This window comes from Lissotriton vulgaris, chromosome 4_1 (assembly GCF_964263255.1).
Source record: "Lissotriton vulgaris chromosome 4_1, aLisVul1.2, whole genome shotgun sequence".
NCBI classification, from domain to species: Eukaryota; Metazoa; Chordata; class Amphibia; order Caudata; family Salamandridae; genus Lissotriton; species Lissotriton vulgaris.
The window spans coordinates 1,218,045,268-1,218,065,340 of NC_141691.1; the positions used below are offsets into that span (position 1 = coordinate 1,218,045,268).

The window sequence follows — 20,073 nt, forward strand, 5'->3', positions numbered from 1 at the left end:
CTGTCCCCGGTTTTCACGGTGGAGAGGGCGCACAGATCCCTTGGAAAAAAGCCCCCAGTGGGCGCCCCACCGCGCCCAATCCTGGCTAAACTACTCAACTACCAGGACAGAGACGTCGTGCTACGCCTGGCGAGAGAGAAAGGTACAATCACGCATCAGGGAAACCACATTTCCTTTTACCCGGATTTCACCCCTCTGGTGCAAGCGGCACGAAAGGAATTCCTACCGGCGAAGAAGATCCTACTGCAAGCTGGAGTGCCCTACTCACTCCTATACCCGGCGAAATTGAAGGTTCAACACGAAAACACCTCTCACTTCTTCACTGACGCCAAATCAGCCCTCAAGTTTGCCAAACACATATGTGCTGGAGCCAGGAGAAAATCGCCACGGCTGGAGGACGCCTCGGAGCAACTCAGTGACAATGACTGAAACCTGTGCAACGCTCATCCGGCACGGTAACCGAACTGCCTGTTACACTGGGGCTGGGAGGCCTGGAACAATCTTTCGTAAAGGTATGCTCCTGCTGGACTGCCTCCTTTTGGGTAAGTCACTGGGCCGCCTTTATACTACCTTTTGCTGCTAACTCCGTGCCTCTGCTGGGACATTGGTAGACTTTGTCACTGGCGGATTACTGGATGGGGGTCGCTGTCAGATCCCAGGGACACGGAAATTTGACTGTAGCCACCCCGTGTATGCGGGGGTGTTGGCCGAGCGCACCACGCCTCATGGGGTGCCTCCCTTTGTTGTTGATGTTGGGGTACTTCCACGCATTGCGTGAGGACTTTTGGGGTATATCACGACCTAATTGGGGGGTTGCTGAGGGTGGGGGGTTGATGGGAGTTATTCCTGAGTTGCGAGTTCCTGTTTGTATTTGGTGCAATGTACTACTACAATTGTCTATGTGTTCGCGTGCTAAGTCTGCAATTATGGCGTCTGGATGCCTGAGGGGCCTTATGGGGCGGGGAGGTGGGGTGGGGGCTGGTTACGGTTGTGTACTTTAATGGGAGGTATCAAACTCTGGACTTGGAACATTAGGGGCCTGGGGGACTACAAGAAAGCCCGCTTACTGCATGGAATGTTGTCTAGGCACAATGTAGATGTATGCTTCCTTCAAGAAACTCATCTGAATGTCGCCCCCTCAGCTCGACTGAAAAATTCCAGATGGGCGCATGTTTATTCTTCCATCTATTCGAATTATGCGAGGGGTGTCGCCATACTCATTCGAAGGGGGTTGGATTGGCGGGAGTACTCCCAGGTGCGGGATGAGGAGGGTAGGTATGTTCTGCTGCATGGGTCATTACAGGGGCGACGGATTGTCCTAGCTGCTATCTATGGCCCCAATGTGGACGATCCGGATTTTTTCAGAAATGTTTGGGCGAAAATTGTGTTACTGGACTGTCAGTCGGTAGTGTTGGGAGGGGACTTTAATACTGTGTTGAATGATGACATGGATCGCAGTGGCGTAAGCAGGCCGCAACACAATAGAACGCGCCAGGCGATATCTGATATCATGAATGAAGGTCTGCTGTCTGATGTATGGCGTGCTAGACACCCGGGAGCGAATGTGGGAACCTGTTACACCTGCCATAAGGCTGCATGGTCGCGGCTGGACTTCTGGTTGGTGTCTCCCGAAGTCGCGACATGGGTTTCAAAGGTTGATATCATGGCTAGATCTTTGTCCGACCATGCCCCATGCATGTTGGAACTACACCCCCCGGGAACTCCACATAGGGCATTCCAGTGGCGCCTCCCTCCACACGTGCTCACAGACCCTGTGTTCGTAGAAGAGATAAGAGAAGACATTAACAATTACTTTGCTGAGAATGCGGGATCTGCCACATCTGAGGCCGTTGTGTGGGATGCATTTAAGACTGTCATCAGAGGTCAATGTATAGCGCGCAAGGCAGGGGTGCTGCGTACCATCAGGGATGAGCTGGCTAAAATTGAGAGGGAGCTGCAGGCCCTAGATGTTGCGTTTAGTGCTAACCCGTCGTTAGAGACTGCAGGCGCTCTAAAGGCCAAACTGCTGACCTTTAACGAGGAGGCGGAGCGGGAGGTGAAGTTTCTAGGGAAACAGGCAGAAGCGCGCAGGTATGGGGAGGGTGATAGGCCAAGCAGGACCCTTGCCAGACTGATAAATCCCTGCGCATCATCACATTTCATACACACTATTCATGATGCCACCGGACGCCTTGTGGTGGGACAGGAGGCAGTGTTAGACGCCTTCGCAGACTTCTATGCTACCCTGTACACCTCACGACAACCCACTCCGCCGGCATCGCTGCGAGACTTTCTTGACTCCATAGCACTTGTATGGTTCAACAACAACCACAGGCAATACATGGACCTCACTGTCACAGTACAAGACATAGCCCAGGTGATTAAGAGTATGCCGGCCAATAAGGCGCCTGGCCCTGATGGCCTGACCACCTCCTTCTATAAAACATATGTTACTGAACTGGCGCCGAGACTTCATTCTGTATTTGTCGAGGCTCTCGAATTGAATTCCCTCCCTGACTCCATGCGAGAGGCTCTCATTATCACACTACTCAAGCCGGATAAGGATGAACAGCAGCTGGACTCCTATAGGCCCCTGTCCCTTATAAACGTTGATGCTAAAATATACGCAAAGGTCATCGCGGATAGGTTACAGCCGATGTTGCCTATGATAGCGCTCCCAGATCAATCAGGCTTCATTCCTGGACGCGCGACGTCACACAATCTCAGAACGATCTTTTCGGTCCTTCACTATTTACACCCGTCAGTACAGGCAGCAGTGGTGTTTCTGGACGCCACCAAAGCCTTCGATTCATTAGAATGGCCCTACCTCTTCAGTGTATTAAGGCGGATGGGTTTCAGTCAGAACTTCATGACCCTGATAAAGCTTCTTTATAAGGAACCAAGGGCCCGGGTGTGCGTCAATGGTCTCGTCTCCGAGCCATTCAGTATTACACGAGGCACTAGGCAAGGCTGTCCCCTATCGCCGCTCCTTTTCGCGATTGCGATGGAGCCGCTGGCGGCCAGAGTCAGACAACACCATACCGCCAGGGGCATCGGATTTAGTGCTAGAAGCTTACTAATCTCGCTATATGCGGACGATGTAACCCTGTACGTCCTGAATCCTAAAGAGAACCTGAGCCCGCTACTCCGGGAATTTGTACGATTTGAGGGATTAGCGGGGATATCCATTAACTGGGCGAAGTCAGTGGCCTTCCCCCTGACGGAGAGCACTGAACGCCCTGCTCCTGACTACCCCCTCAGATGGGAAACTGAAACTGTCAAATATTTGGGCATCTGGATCAGCAGGGATGTGCAGGAGTTGTGGCAGATGAACTTCGGTAGAGCGGTGGATTGGTTGGAGGGGAGGGTTGAGATCTGGAATAAACTACCGCTTTCCCTGGTAGCAAGAATTGCGTTGGCTAAAATGGTGGTCCTCCCCAAATTCTTATATTTGTTTGTAAATGTGCCACTGCCTATGACAGCTTGCTTCCACGCCCGGGTCCGCTCACTGCTACTTAAACTGGTGTGGGCTGGAGGACAGGCTAGAATCTCCTGGGACCTGCTCACGCTTCCGCTGCGACAAGGGGGACTAGGTGCCCCAGATTTGAAACTTTACGCACTCTGTGCGCAAGCCCAGTTCCTGCATTTCTGGGCATTCCCTACACCTTACCAACCACATGTGGCGGTGGAATTAGCCGTTGTCGCCCCCTTGCCATTACGAGTCGCACTGCACGGTAAGGTTACATGCCCGTCACGCGAGGTAGACACAGTAGAGATGGTCCGCTGGACATGGCGCGAACTCCAAAAGAGAGCCGGTCTCTCCCTGCTTTATGCACCAGCTATCCCCCTGAGGGGCAACCCGATGCTGCCGTGTCTGACGGCCAGAGGCGACGTCCTCACTATCCTTGGGAATAGGCTACTCACTTTTGCAGACTTATATCCAGATGGTACCTTTTTCGAGCTGTCTGCCGAGGGAGCCGACCGGCTCTGTACATTTAATGACAAATTGCTATTTCATTCCCTTAGGGAGTCTTGCAAGAAGATGGGGCCGTGCTTCCCGGAGGAACCCCGCACACTTGCCGCCCTCCAAAACTTGCTTTCACGACCTTCCCCCAAAAAGCTGGTGTCCAGGTTATATAATTGCATGCAGGAACAGGCCCCGGCGACAGTAGCCACGGCCAAAACCAGCTGGGCTGAGGACCTGGGGGACGAGCTACCAGACGACGCCTGGGAGTATTGCTGTGCGCAACTTACAGCCCTGTCCCCAAACTATCGTCTGAGGCTCATCCACTTCAAATTCCTACATAGATACTACCGCACTCCGACTCTACTACGCCGAATGGGCGTCCGTGAGGATGCCAACTGCTGGAGATGTGGAAGTGAAGAAGCGTCCTTTCTTCATATGGCCTGGAACTGCCCCAAGCTGACTACATACTGGTCAGAGGTCTTCACGGCCATAAATCAAATCACCCGAAGGGAGGACTCACCTTCCCCGCTGCTAGGTCTGCTGGGGTATGTTAAGGACACTGAGCCCTGCGACAGGAAACTGCATGCCTTACTCCTTTTATATGCCAAGCGACAGATCGCACTGCACTGGGGTAGACCAGCCCCCCCCTCTCTTGAGAGCTGGATCAGGGACGTGACTTACGGCCACACGCAGTTAACGCACTATTGGGAGTCTATGCCCACCGCTTCCAGACCCACTGACATATGGGGCCCGTTTATACAGTGGGCCACAGCACGCAAGGGCTCTGACTCACCAGATACCTCCCGGGATACGAGTGTTTCAGACGACATGGGCTGAAGGTGCGCAATGCGTAAGTTAGTTATGATGATCCCGCAGTCCCGCGTTTACACTGACAGGCCCTGACCGGACGCACGCTGGGAGACTGCTGCACACGCTGACCCGAATCGAGACCCTGGCCGCCCTGCGCCCCACTGGCAGTCTTGTGTTCTAGCCTCTGTCCCTGGCCCCCTCCCCCCCGCATCGCCCATGCTCCCCTAGACTGTGCATAACCGGACTAGATATCCTTACATTCCCGCCCTGTATGTAGCTAGCCCACTACCTGCATGACCTGAGGCTGGCCCATATGACCTCGTTGTGGACTGCCGTGTTGTGTGAATGGTTTGTCCATGTACTTGCACCTCTGTTTGTAGTGTTTGGTTTGACTTGCTGGGGGGGGTTGTTGGGAGAAAAATGGTGCTGACGGGCGCATCCTTTTACCGTACCGCTGTGACGGGGGATTAACCACTTCCTACTCAGGGGCGACCTCGTTGATTTTCTATATCTTTCAAATGTCGACAGCACTATGAGAAAAGTAAGACCGTTTCCTTGCTGAAGTTGTACTGCGTATGCTCAAAATTCTGTTGTGTCTCATGCTTTCATATGTATGTCTTACCCGGCTGGGTGAAAGACTCCGGTCTGTCTCTCAGTGATCTCTGTATGAACTTCCTGATAGCGGCCTGCCTCCGGGTTGTTGGCGTGACGCAGTGTACATCTTCATGGCCTTTGTTACAAATAAATGTCTTACACCAAAAAAAAAAAAAAAAAAAAAAAATAGTGTTCAGAGACCATTTTAAATTTTTTAAATTTATTTTACAGAGCGCAAACTTGACCCGAATTGTATATCAGAGCGCTTTACATAGCACCAGTTGCATTACACGAGGACACGTTCATATTTTTTAGGCACAGGGAGATTAAGTGATTTGCCCAGAATCACAGGATGTTCAGCGGCATTGCAGAGACTCGTACCCAGTTCCCCAGATTTGAGGCCGACTGCCCTAGCCGTTAGGCTAACTCCTCTCCCCATAGCCTAGAGTTTGCTGGGCGAGGGCATATATTAACACTTAAACAATACCTCTAAGTACAGGCAAGGTTCCAAAAGCGAGACCTATTGGCTATGCCTATGCTTGTTACTTCTGATTTGTAGGTAAGTAAGCACTAACCTTGGGACTAGGAGATGAAAACAAGCTAGGAGTGACAGAAAGAGGTGCTCACAGGCTATGAATCACTATGTACAGCATGCGTCTTAAATAAATCTGCTCATCTACCACATATTGTACCCAGTTTTCCAGGGCGTTACCACACAATTTCTGTAGATTAGTCAACATATGAACATGACCCAATGGAGAGAAGGTGGATAGGACACTTTGGGCGACTTGTTTCCAGGAGAGAATTGCATAATTTCTGTAGAGGCGCCGGAAAATTTTGGAGTAGTTAAAATAGTAAAAGTAATGTGAACTAGTGTCCTGCAAACTCCAATGGCAACATGTGCATCAGAGATGTTGTAGTAGGAGGGGTGAACTAGGAGATTGGTCTCTCGCCTCCATGATCCTTTAAAAAGGATAGAATAAGGTTAGTTGTAAAGTCAAGGGAAAAGTGGGAAGAGGACCTATACGAGCCCTTGACAAATGGAGATTGGGACAATGCTTGCATCAATGTGCTGGGGATTTCTAGCAACCTCCAGATTCAAACGTACACATTTGTAAATCCTACATCACACTTACTGCACGCTCACCAGATTAAATAACTGTTATCTAAACAGAACTGACAACTGTCTGGGATGAGGCAGGGTTCCTCCATATAACCTGGATTTGTGCAGTAGTAAAAATAAACTGGAATAACATAGTGGGGAAGCTGAAGAGAGTGAGAAGGTATTCGCATGGAGGTATTTGTGAAACGCTGAAACATTGCCTTCTGGGTATCATTCCTCAACCCAAACTTAGGAAGTGGAACGCCTAATTTGTGGGTTTGAGGCTGCTGTTGGCAAAATGGAGAATACTTATAAAACAGTTATCTGCGAATAGACCAACAAAACAAGTGTGAGTCTTGGATGAAGTTTAGTGGACCCTGGTAGATGAGAGGCACCTGTGCAAAGTTAGAACAGATGGCAAGGTGGGGGATGATTTGGCCACAATGCACAAATGCTCCAGGAATTCACTAACAAGAGAGATTCAGAAGCCTCAATGTGGAGTTTGGTAGTATGAGCCCACATGAGGAAAGAAAGAAGGGTCCCCACTTTAAATAAACAAATGTATATTAACTCGGGTGCATGGATATTGTAATGTTGTGTCAATGTTAAAGGTTAGACCGACTGGTGATGTTCATCTGTGGCGATGGATTGACTTCATACTAAGACAATGTCCTCTCTACAGCCCTCGGGGCTGCATAATTGTGGTACTCTGCTTCTCTCCATTTTTCTTTGTGTGTTTATCAACATATGCAAGTACCCTACTCATGTTCAGGAAAATAATGAGATCAATACCCGCTGTGGCTGATTAGAATGTTTTTTTGCAACTGTTGAATTGCTGAACATGTTTTATAAAAAAATTGAAAATAAAGATAGAAAAAATATCTACCATACACTATGGCAGATAAATCACTACAGAAGCATATACTTTCAAATGCAGTAGTTGGCTGATTTCACAATGTTATAAGGTAACTTTGCTGCAGATTTCTATTAAACAACTAGAACACTAACCTTCTATATTTGTGCAAAGCACAACGAAAACAAATGTTTCCATTTATGTGTTTTGTTACCACTGTGCCCTTAGTTATTTATGTCATAATATAGTTTTGAAGGGCAAAAATGAGTTCGTGTGAGATTCTCATTTATGTCCTTCTTCTACTTTCCACACCTTGTTCTTCCAATTATCCTACTGGTCACCTGCTCAATGTCCCCAAAATGTAAAACTTTTAAAAAGGAACACTTGTTTGACTACGAAGGGATGTTTTTTCCCCTGCTCTAACACCATTAGTTGATTTTGTAGGGGGGCTAGAAGCTACCAACAAAGAGACCTTATTTTTAAAAACAAAACATGTTATGTTCAAATAGGTGGTCAAACCTACTAACAGAGATGCAGTTTGGAGATTTAATTTTTCTTTTTCCATTTCACATTTATTATTTCAGTACTTTAAGAAACTAGAATTTAGCCCCACTGTTGGGCCATATGTCAAACCTAGCCCAAAAAATTCCAAATTTGCTCTTGCTTGACATGAGGACAGTGATGCTCTAGGCTTCAAGGGGCGAGGTAACTGGTAGGGCCAATTTGACGTGGGCGAAAGTGGACAGGCCCTGTGGGGTGAGTGAACTGGGTGTAAATCCCGCCCCCCCACTCCCAGTCACAAAGAATGTTAGGATTATATTGGGGTGGGAAGCATTATTGTCATTCTTTTTTTTTATTTATTTTTTTTAGAGGGAGGGTAGCACATGCCAAAGATAGGGGGCAACTCTCTTACCTTATGGTTGGTGAGTGGATCCCTATTTGGGGATCGCAGATACAGAGGGAAAATACAGAGCACGGATATATACCTGGGGCAGGTACTGCTGGAAATGGTACAATGTCCCCTTTCCCAGTGGTACCATTCTCACACAGATCGGTGCTTGTGGGGCAGTAATGCCTCCAAGCACTAATCCAAGTGAAAGCCGACCATGCCTAACGGAAAAAACAGCCTTCACTTTGTTTACAACAACATCAGAGAGCTGTAAACAGAAAAAATAGAAACTCAGAAAGTAAGCAAACAGACATTTTTGTTTAAAAAATAATAATGCTTCTATTCTTTGTACTAGTAGCATTTTATCCTGCTGTGCCTGGAACAAGACTTTCATGTCCTCCATGTTACAGACTGCAGTGGACATGAATATCTCATTCACTGATCTGTAGCAGTTAAAAGCTGGCTCTTATAATTTCCTTTTCTGTATTTCTCAAATTTCTGAATCAGTTTGCTTCAAGTTAAGTATCTAGTGAAACAACATGCTTCTTTGTTCACTTTTTTAAAGAATTGTTACAAGATTCCAGCAATGCATTGTTCACATACTCTGCCAGTTTTTTCAGTCTTTTGCTCCCCTATCCACCAGGTTAACACAACTCTATTTCAATTTGTAAAACCGTGATTCTTTTTTTTTATTGAGGCCAACCTAGAGATGGTTCCGAGCTCTTGGTTCAAGCAAGAGTAGATCGAAATTGGTTCCAATTTTTAGGTCCGTCGTTATATACTTATAATGTCTTTCAGCCCTCTTCAGCTATTGCTCTGTTTTGTGTCATTCACATTTTTCATCCAACCACTACTGTATTGGGCAATGGGTAAGCCCACTTCCGCCATTAAATAACTTCACTGTGAGTGACGACATTATGCCCTTTCATGAGGGGCACATTCAACACAAAGTAGTTCACTTCAGTACCAGGGACTAATTTGGTGATGTGTGTTTTTAGACTAAAACATATTTTGTATTTTTTTTACCTTAGCCACTGTATTTTGCTCTTTAAGACAGAGGCCTGACAGCAACCTAACATTATTTTGCAAAAACCATAACAAAATAAAACAAGAACTGACAAAGCCAAAAGGCTGGCAGTCAACACCAAAGCTCTTGGCTTTGCTGAAATAAGCAGAAGGTAGGCTCATTAAAGTCTCTCTCTATAACTCAAATCTGTTTACTATATATAGAAGGATGACTAAATACCTAGGTCTCTGTAAATGGTTCAGGTGGGTGCAAGATAAAAAAGTAAACCTGCAGTGCTTATTTATGGATAAATGGAAGGAGGTATGTGTGACAAATATTCTGCCGGCCTACTGGCACAGAAATGGTCCTTTAAATTTCACATGCATCTGTGGTAAAAAATGCTGCTATTGATTTAGTATTTGGAAGAACAATTATAAATAAGCATATATTATGAGTCAACAAGAACATTACACTAGCAATAATGCACTGTACAAATGTATTAAAACCTGGGGACTAGGTCGACATTGTTTGGTAATGGATCAATTTAAATAATGGAGGCTATTTTTCACTTTCTCCTCATTTATTCCCCTGAGATTTTGCATCATAATTCAATAGCAGTCCTATTACATTATTAAAGCAACAGGAGAGACGAGGACTCAGGCTGAGTTTGTTTTCATAACATTGATTGTTGCAGTAACAGTCAAGTTAACATCCCGACTTTCAGCCTTCTGAAATAAGAGGCCAAAAAAAATACATAAATCACAATATTGCTTTCACCCCAGGAACTATGGGTTCCATAACTAAGTTCTGGAAGGTGTGTAATGACTTTTCAGTATGTATGTCATTTTGAAATGGATTGTGGGTTAAATATTTGTATCCCGTGTTTGCAAATCGGACTTTTTAGGAATATGAGATTTTTATTGACTTTTAGGTGTATTTTTTTAAGTCACTTGTTTATGATATGTAAAAATATGACTGAAATGTTCCTTTTTGTTGTGCAACTCAAGAATAGTAAAACGAGCAAGAAACGATTCAAAAACATGGAAATGCAAAAATTGCTCTTCGGAGGGAAGCACTCCCATGCTACCATATTTCACACCTGAACACCATTATGTCACTATAAACAGTAAACTACCACATCAAACAGTCTTGTGTGACAGACCAAAAGGAAAGTTCCTGCATTACTATATGTGGACGATGCCTTTGTTTGGCTCCCACTGCAAATGGCCTGCAAGTACTATTAGATGGGTTTTATAGTTTATGCAGTAGCTGAACCTTAAGGTAAATGACAAATCTAAAATCCTAACACGTGGCCCAAAGACTACCCGCTCAACTAAAACAATGAATTTTAGCTATTTTGGGTATTTTATTTAGCACCTAACTGAGATGGGACCATTTAATTACCCAGAAGTCCCACTCAATGACGGCGGTATGTGAATCTTTATTAAGATTTGCGAAGTATTTGGGACATAAATCTCCCAAAGAACTGACCATGTTATATAAAAGTAAATGTTTGTCTGTGGGCACAAATGGTGCTGGAATGTGGGGGGTATTCGCCTGTAAAGACCCTTCAACTAGCAGAGAACACGTTTTAACCAGGCTATTAGGACTCCCCAGATCTACATCGAGTGTTATTACTCACAAAGAAATGGAACTGGATGTTTTAGAAGATACAGTACCCATCTTGCTGTTGGTTAAAACTTGGTCCACCCAGAGTTACGTTTTACTCGGTAGACAGTGGAGGGTTGCCTGAAACAGACTAATATGCTAGCTATCCCATAGATCAAGTACGTAAAAATGACACAAGACCTAGGATTACCCAGTCTCTTTGAGAATACAAGTGAGATAACCCCACTCACAAAGACCTTGGTAAAGGACAGATATTATGACCACAGAGATAAGATGAGACTTGAGAAAGCTTTAGATATGGTAACTGTTTATTCATGAACTCTATTTTCAATCTGAAGGCATGGAACCCTACCTATCCTGGATAAAGGCACCAGCTCATAGACTGTATTTAACTCGTCTCCAAGTAAACGAGATTCATTTTTTAGTGGCCTTTCCCCTTACGGGGACTTGAATTGAGTCTTTACCCTGCTGTCCATGCAATGGTATGTCCACACAGCCCACTAAGCACATTATGTAATTTTGCACTTTATAATCTGGTTTTACAACCAGTTTTGTTATGACAAATTTTATTAGGAAAAGGTCTTAAAACACGTCCAGAAGGTTTACTGATTCTACAATGTCTTGGGTGCCCAGCAATATGTTATGCAGTGCTAAATGTTATTACTCAGGAAATGATTCCAAGGAAAAAATATGCAGCATGATTTTAGCTATGACAATACAGAAGGCCAACGAGGATGCACATTTCTGGATTTTTAATTTGTGATACTGACTTCTGTGATATCTTTGTATTTGCTTTTGATAATGTGCTTTTATGGTCATGTTGCTGACCGAATAAAGATTACATGAACCATGAACCTAATTAGTGCACTAACTGTCAAGTTTACATCCTGACTTTCAGCTTTCAGGAATAAGCCGATAAAAAAAATGCATAAATCACTATATTGGTTTCATTCAAGGAAGGATATACAGGCTCAATAACTCTTTAAGATCTGGAAGTTGTGTAATAACTTGATTATGGATGTCATTTTGAAATGGATGTGTGAAATATTTGTATCCAGTGTTTGCAATCTGGAATTTTTAGGGCTTTAAGAAAATTTGATTTTAAAGTCCTTTGTTGTGTTTTTTTTGTTAAATCATGTGTTTATTACGATATGCAAAAATATGACTGTCATTTTCTAAACATTCAATATTATTAAAACTTGCAGGGAACAAAACAAAAACCTGGACCTGCAAACACTCCACTAGGTAGGTAAGCATTCCCATGATACCATACGTCACACATGAAAATCGTTATGTCAAAATAAGAAGTAACTTACCACATCAAAATCCCTTGTGTGGCACACCAAAAAGTAAGTGGGCACTGGAATACATGTGCACCCTACAATCAGCGATCACACACGGCTAGGGACCACGCTCTGTTTTAATCAATGACCTCAAGTGGTTGCCCAACAGTGAAGGGGACACGTAAAAACAACCCAAAACTAGATATCACTCAAAGTCAATTATACCCATTTTAAGCCACGCACCCTCGTCTTACACAAACAGGAAAGTCAGGGCCATAAAGGACTAAAAGTGATAACACTTAAAAACAAAATAATATAGGCAAGGTAAGAATGGCAGTCACTGGAATCGTGCAGCCATTTAGGGCTCAATTGTGTGAGAAGGTTGACCAAATTGGAAGGAATGAAAAGGCAAATAGAAGAATGGTTGTTTGAATTGTTTTTCAAAAGTATTGTAACTGCTATTATAAATATATATAACAAGTATTGGAAGAGCCAATAAGTCACATTTTATTCAATATACTAGCTTTATCAATGCTGTTCAGTATCACAAAAAGAAGCGCAATGACTTGCATACGAGTCATGATGCTAAATCGGTCAAATGTGATGATGCAGTATGCCTACAGCGAGACAAAGTAGCCGTTCAGCTATTTTTAATTACCAATCCAAGTTAGTGGGTGGTAATCTTAGAGCAATACATTTAAAAAACAGTCCTTGGCCCGGTTAGGGCCCCGCCGGTGTTCGCTGGGTTGGGATCGCCGCCTGCGGTGGCGGAATTCGGATCGTTATTGTAACCAACGATAAGTCCCCCTCTACAATCGCCCGTTCTACATCCACCTGTTCCCCCCGGGGAGAGCGGGCTCTCTGGGGACATGAACATGATCGAAACCGAGCGAGGAGTGGTGGAACGGACTGTGAGTGAACCGTCACTACGAACTGTGCTGGCAACCATAGGGTCACTTCATGTTTGTTTTGAAGCCCACATTCATAAAATGATAGCACGTTTGTCGGGAATTGGGCAGATTGGACTGGACCCTGCTCCACTACGAGAAAGGGAACGACTCGAGATACCCAAGATGGCCACTTCGATGGACGAAGCAGACCCCGTACTATGGGAGGTGTCGGAGCCTATAACCAGTGTCTTGACTGATGAGAGCGAGCTCGATGCCGTGAATGGATTGTCAGGCCTACGATCGTTGCCGACTATGAACGGACTATTTGATGCTCCCTTTCCGGAGACTTTCGATGGGAACTGTTGCTGGTTTGTAACTGCGTCACTCCCCTACACGTCGGCACCGCTAAGATGGCAGATGAAACAACGTTGGGAATTCATAACGGTGAGGGGAGTCTTTGGACCTGACGGAGGTCCCAGCACTTTCATCTCTTTGCTAAGTCGCGATTTGAATTTTGGTACAGTATTGTTGTGCTTTGACTATCCTGCAGAAGCGGCAGTTCGTCCGGAGGGAGCTCACATGTCTGATCGGAAGGGTCAAGGATGAGACCAAGTGACTGAGTTTGGCATTGAGTCTTGCTGGACATGGGGTTTGCAATCATGATGCTCTCGGGAGGGTGGGCGGTGTTTGAAGTTTCCCCTGTTGCGCTACGCATTCGCTGCCTGATAGATTTTTTGACCATCGTCTGGGCATTCTGGTTCTGGCGGGGAGGAGGGGGGACCGGGGGGTATGTATGAAGATGCCCTCCTCCATTTACTGTTTTTTAGTGTTAGTTGGGGCGACAGGCACACTGCTAGTTGGGGTTATGCGACAGCCATATGCAGGGGTGCAGGGTGGTGGGATGGGTTTATTGTTTTGTCCTCTTTTTTGTTTTTATGGTTTCTTTTTCTTCGCACTCTCTTTTACTTTCCTTTGATAAGTATAGCTTGCGGAACATCCTGACTTTGATTGTATTCTAGTATCTGGTGCTCATGCTTCTTATATTATCCTGATTTTACGGGTGGGCGGGCTCTGAGGGCCTGCGCTTACAGTGGATCGTATATTGTACTGTTGCACATCCTGCTTCCCTAACATTAGCGTAGGCTTCTCAATTGTTTTCCGTTGCTCGCATCTATCCTGTTTTTAAGCCTACTCGCCTTATTATTATGTCTGAATGTATGGCACCTGATATGTCTATTTCCTTCTTTGTTTTGAAAATAATAAAAAGATTTATAAAAAAAAAAAAAAATCTGAAAAATTGTAATTGCAGAAAAAGTATTTTAAAAAAAAGGGGAGTCCAACAACAAATGGCTGCTGCAGGGCTCCCCTAAAAAACTGTAAGACTGCAAGGAGAGGAGTGGGAAAACAAAAGAGCAGTGCTTGAGAGAAGTCAACACAGAAGTGGGGAAGCAACAGAGGTTGGGGCAAATAAGTGGGAAATGAAGGTACTTGAAGCTGGGAAGAAAAAAGCAGCAAAGAAGCCAGGCTATGTACAGTTTACAATGAACGAGTTGGGGTGGAGGGAGAAAGGAGCAACACAGAGCATTAAGGGAGGTGGGGTGGGATGGGGTGCAGACAAGCGAGAGAGCAAGAAAACACATGGACTCATGGAGTGCTGAAAGAAAAAAAAAGTTCCATGAATGTGGGCAATGGAAAGATACAAGTCATCCAATAACCACGATGGTGAAGAGGCTGAGCTCTGAAGTAGGTACAAACATAAGAAGAGGAGCAAAAGTAATTGAATAAGAAAGCAAGCAAACAAGAGCAACATGAACGCCAACCAACTGTAAGCAATGTGCTGCTTCAAAACCCACTGTATACTAAGGTAGAGTCCGCAATATGTCTTTAGGCAAGACCGAAAAAGCATGGGATTCACTTTTCCAATTGTCCCACCCACTTCTACATCCAAGTACCTACGGAAAGATAAACAATGTTTTGGGCTCTATTTTGTTCTAATAGTTTGTACCAGCAGATGAAAAGCATTTTGATGTACATATTCTACCAGCTTCATAGAAAAGTTGTGGATTCTCGGGCTGTCTTGTCCTGCAGCATTTCTGTCACTGTTGGCACAGTGTGCTAGGTTAGCGCTCTAGTTCTTAAAAAACACTGATCTTCACAGGCAACTGTTCTGGGAAAAAGGCTCAGTGATATCAGAGGTGGGTGAGCTACTAAAAGCTCAAGCCAGAAGCTTGGCTCAGCTCACTTACTTCCTGAAACCTCAAGCCAAACACAAGCCGAGCTTTCACACAAGACGCTGCAGCCTAGTGCCTGTAGCTGACATTCATACAACCTGGAGTACCCGAGTTCGAATCCTGGCAAATGTTCCAGTGCTATAACGTAGTCTGTGTCTATTGTTAAGCGCTCGGGTCCTTGGGCAAGGCTTGCAATATTTAAAACTCACAAAATCAAAATGTGGGTTCTGCTCATCATCCACTCTCTAATCTCATCCTCCAAGAGTTAAGAACAAAACATTAACTTTTGATGTTAAAAAAGACAGCCATTTTAGTGGCTGAATTGCACAGTAGGAAACTCTGGGATCAACCCAGGCGGCAAACAACAACTCTGGAGGGTGCAAGTAACAACGCAGGGAGGGACGGGGCAGGGCAAACAGCAACGCAGGGAGGGACGGGGCAGGGCAGGGCAAACAGCAACGCAGAGGGGGACGGGGCAGGGCAAACAGCAATGCAGAGGGGGACGGGGCAGGGCAAACAGCAACGCAGAGGGGGACGGGGCAGGGCAAACAGCAACGCAGAGGGGGACGGGGCAGGGCAAACAGCAACGCAGGGAGGGACGGGGCAGGGAAAACAGCAACGCAGGGAGGGACGGGGCAGGGAAAACAGCAACGCAGGGAGGGACGGGGCAGGGCAAACAGCAACGCAGGGAGGGACGGGGCAGGGCAAACAGCAACGCAGGGAGGGACGGGGCAGGGCACGCAGCAGCACAGGGAGGGACAGGGCACGCAACAACACAGGGAGGGGCAGGGCACGCAACAGCACAGGGAGGGACAGGGCACGCAACAGCGCAGGGAGGGACAGGGCACGCAACAGCGCAGGGAGGGACAGGGCACGCAACAGCGCAGGGAGGGACAGGGCACGCAACAGCGCAGGGAGGGACAGGGCACGCAACAGCGCAGGGAGGGACAGGGCACGCAACAGCGCAGGGAGGGACAGGGCATGCAACAACATGGGAAGGGGCATGCAACAACATGGGAAGGATGGGGCAGACGGGTCAAGCAATAAAGTGGGAGTTGCAAGTAACAAAGCAGAAGGAACATGGGTTAGCAACAACAGTGGAGGGGCGGTTGTAAGTTTTAAAAAAAAGAAAGAAAAGAACCTGCCAAAAGAAGACCAGTGGAAGGATTCACACTGGGCAAAGAATGAGTACTACAGCAATGATTAAGGTGAGGGACAAACACGCGAGAGGAACTTTATTTGGCAAGCATTGACCAAAGTGAAGGTGAAACCTAATAAAACTAATGAGAAAACCTACGTCAGGAGTCGACATGGAGTCAACAGCACGTTCTAGGTTTCTACGGCATAAGTGCAATGCAAAACATAGCCGAGGTTTGAGATTATATACCATTGCATTAACCAGGACATGCTGCACCTACCTCAAGAAGGAAACTGTGATTGAAACACATAACAACGTGCCATTAAATGATATCCTCAAAACAGATAGCTGATCTGTTGCTTTCTTGATCAATGTTTTTTCGATTGGTGTTCCAGTTATTATTGAGGGTCTCGTATATTACTGTCATAACTTAGAAATGTCTTATGGACATACTGTATTATGAACTGTTGCAAAATATGAGAAGCTCGGATACTTCCAAAAATATACATAAATAAAATAACTGTCACTACAAGCCTTCTGTACTTGTTGGAACCCAGTTTCCCCATGACGACAGCCCCTCCCTCCCTCCCCTCCTCGGTGTCTCAACTCTATTGCTCTGCACCCCTTTCTGCGCTTTCTCATGTACCTGCCCGCACCTTTTCTGGCCACCGTCTGCTCAGGCACCCCTCCTGGACGCCTCTGCACAGGCACCGGCTGTTTGTGTTCAGGCCTCCTTTGCTGCTGCTTGGACCGCTCGGTGCAGATTGTCCTCGGTACAGACACTGTATTTGTCCTCTGTACAGACACTGACGCTACTTGCAGGAAACAGAAACGGCGGCCAGGCCAGGGGTTTACGGAAGACCCTGTTGCTTGGGTCAGGTGCCGCAGCAAGGGGGAGACAAGCAGGGCAGCTCGCGGGAAATTCATGCTACAAGAGCACACGAAAGTCCAAAGACTGGCACGCGCCCCTACAGTTGTTCTTTACATCCAGGAACACGCTGCTGCAACAACTAGACCGCGCAAGATGAAAATTCAGTATACCGAATGGGCGGACATATTAGGTGTACGTGTATGTAACTACTTCAATTCCTTATCAGTCCCCATAATTGGCCACTGTCATTAAGGACTACACCTACCGCGAACACTTGTGCTCAGGATTCGTCAACAGATACTATCGCGCTCAACTTCAGGGCGTTCAGATGGTTCGCCAGCAGTTTGCTCGCTCCAGCAGTACGCTCGTTCCAGCAGTACAATACAAATTAGCTTAGTGTGTGGCAAGTCTGACATTTATTGCCAAAACAAGTAAATGGAGCTACAAAATTAGAAAGTAGGAGCCAACTAACAATGGACTGAAGTACTTCAGCATGGTATGCACAGCGCAATCACTCGAGCATGCATGGTGGTCATAGTGTACGTGATCCACAGATTAGTGCAAAATGGCTGAGCCTCCTTGAATTGCATACTTCGATTGTGGAACGGCTTTTTTCGGCTTCCAAAGATATTGGTATGAATTCTTGAAATGGTCTCCAGTGTGTTTATTATTTCAAGACCTGTTGCTTCGCACTTCCAGTGGCGCCAGATGGTAACGAAAGTATGGCTGCTGGTGCTGCATTCACCTAAATGTCCATCATATACAAGTTTTAATTAATATTGAAAACTAGTAACTGTTTCTCCCCAAGTTAACAGCTACTACCTGGGTGGCCAAAAAATATTGGATTGTGAGAGGATGAAATCAATCAAAGAACATATTTTTTGCAACATTTACTCATAACATTGAGTATTTTATTGTAATTTACAAATCACCTGCATGTAAATGAGCCAATTTTTTTTAGCAAACAATGCATGTAAGTTACAAAGATTTTAAGCTAACATATGTGTCAATTATCCATCATTGCGTGGGTAGTTAAACCAAAATCGTTACTGGTAGTAGAGTCATGTTCTGCTACCAAATAAAGTGGTTAAAACAGCCCACACACAATTGATTGTTAAACGAATGCCTGTACTGGGTAACCCTATTTAAAATACACCAGTATCAATGTTTCAAAATTCCTATCAGGGGCTCCCCATGGTACTCCCACAATCCATTGAGAGTGCTGGCAGTGTCGCTCAAATGTCACTCCCCTTTTGGTTTTGAAACATTGAAAGGTATGTCCAATGTTCCCTCTAATTCTTTTCTTCTATGTGCGGCAATAAAGGTGCTTTGTGCACTGCCCATATACAACACTGAGTGAGGAGGGTCCTAGGGGAAGCTTAACGACCCTACCATGCTACACCCCCCGAACTACGCATATACCAACTAACAATAGCATGGGGTCAAAGGAACAATAAACTACTTCAATGTCTATGTCAGGGGACCAAATGGTATGCCTACAGTCATGCCTAGGGTTTTCAAAGTAGTGTCAGAAAAATACCCATCAGTCAACGACTGAGACCGCCCTTCATCATTTGGGCTCCTTCTCACCTACAGGTGAAAAATCCACAGCAGAACAAGTGATGTTATGACCTACCCTGCCATGGGATTCCCAATGAATAGTTGGTAACCGGAAATATGTCTCGGGTTGACTGAGTAGCAGTGCAATGTGAAATGGTTGGGTGTAAAACCAAAGTGTATGTGCAAAGGTGAAAAAATGGTACAGTATAAAATTGAGTAAGGAAGGGGAAAGAAACTTTAATATGTTCTCCTTCTCTCTCAAGTCTCTAAAAACAGTGCAAGAAGTAGTCTGAACAAATAACTACTTATTTTCAGTATAAAAGGTCGACATGTTTCTGCAGTAAAATAGGGGCAAAAGCTACCCTGCTGCTTCTTCAGGACCAATTTTACGCTACTGCTACCTTAATGTGTGATAAATCATAAAATGTGAAAAAAACAAGACAACAATATCACCTGATGTTGCGATATTGTAAATCGTCCTCCTGGCTACTCCAATGAGAGTAGAAGCCATGATCCAACATACAAGACAAGACACAACAGTAGAGAGAAAAACACAACAACATCAGATCAATGAATGCAGTGAATTTCGCCAAAACAGAACATCATTATAATTCCTGTTGCCTGCTACCATATCTTCACAGGTTTAGGCACCCTAATCTACCTGCTGTATATAGTAATACAGACTCACTGACCTTTGTGGCAGGAGGGAACAGCCCCACCTCACCTGGCTACGGCTCAGGTATGTGGAGCACCGCTCTGGATGGGAGAAAAAAACAGATTAAAAACAAGTGAGCCAAGAATAAGGTTTTCCTTCTTGACAACATTCATCAATTTGGCCATCCGGGTCAATGAGGATGTCTCCTGGACCCTCTCAGTAATTTATCTATGCCAGATGTCTTTAGCCTACTATAAGTTTTAAACATATGAAAAGAGGACGGGCATTTACTATGGTGCCATTGACCTCTCTCATCTTGCAGACTTTATTTGCTTATACGCTGCAACCATTCGATGATACAGCTATCCATCTAGTGACCTATAGAGTTGGAAATTATATGGTCACTCATGTTGTGGCACAATGTCTCAACCACGCTTTCGTGCATATCAGAACACTGGCGCCCTCGTGTTATTTTTGAAGTGGGCTCATACAGAAGTCTTCATATTCTAACTTTGCACCATCAGGAGACTGCCACATAGACTCATCAACCGATTGCCGCTAGATAAGCACCGATTCGAGCGCCTGAATTCAGCGT

At 45.4% G+C, this 20,073-nt stretch overlaps 1 protein-coding gene across 1 annotated transcript in view; it reads right to left on the reverse strand.

Annotated features, from left to right (window-relative positions):
• TIMM21 (translocase of inner mitochondrial membrane 21) overlaps positions 1-17,399 on the reverse strand; it is a 126,639-nt gene extending 109,240 nt beyond the window's left edge. Inside the window, exon 1 of the mRNA XM_086965433.1 lies at positions 17,049-17,399. Within this exon, the coding sequence (XP_086821559.1) occupies positions 17,049-17,319 (271 nt within the window). The 5' untranslated portion in view covers positions 17,320-17,399. The remainder of the gene's footprint in view (positions 1-17,048) is intronic.
• Positions 17,400-20,073: the final 2,674 nt, after the last annotated feature.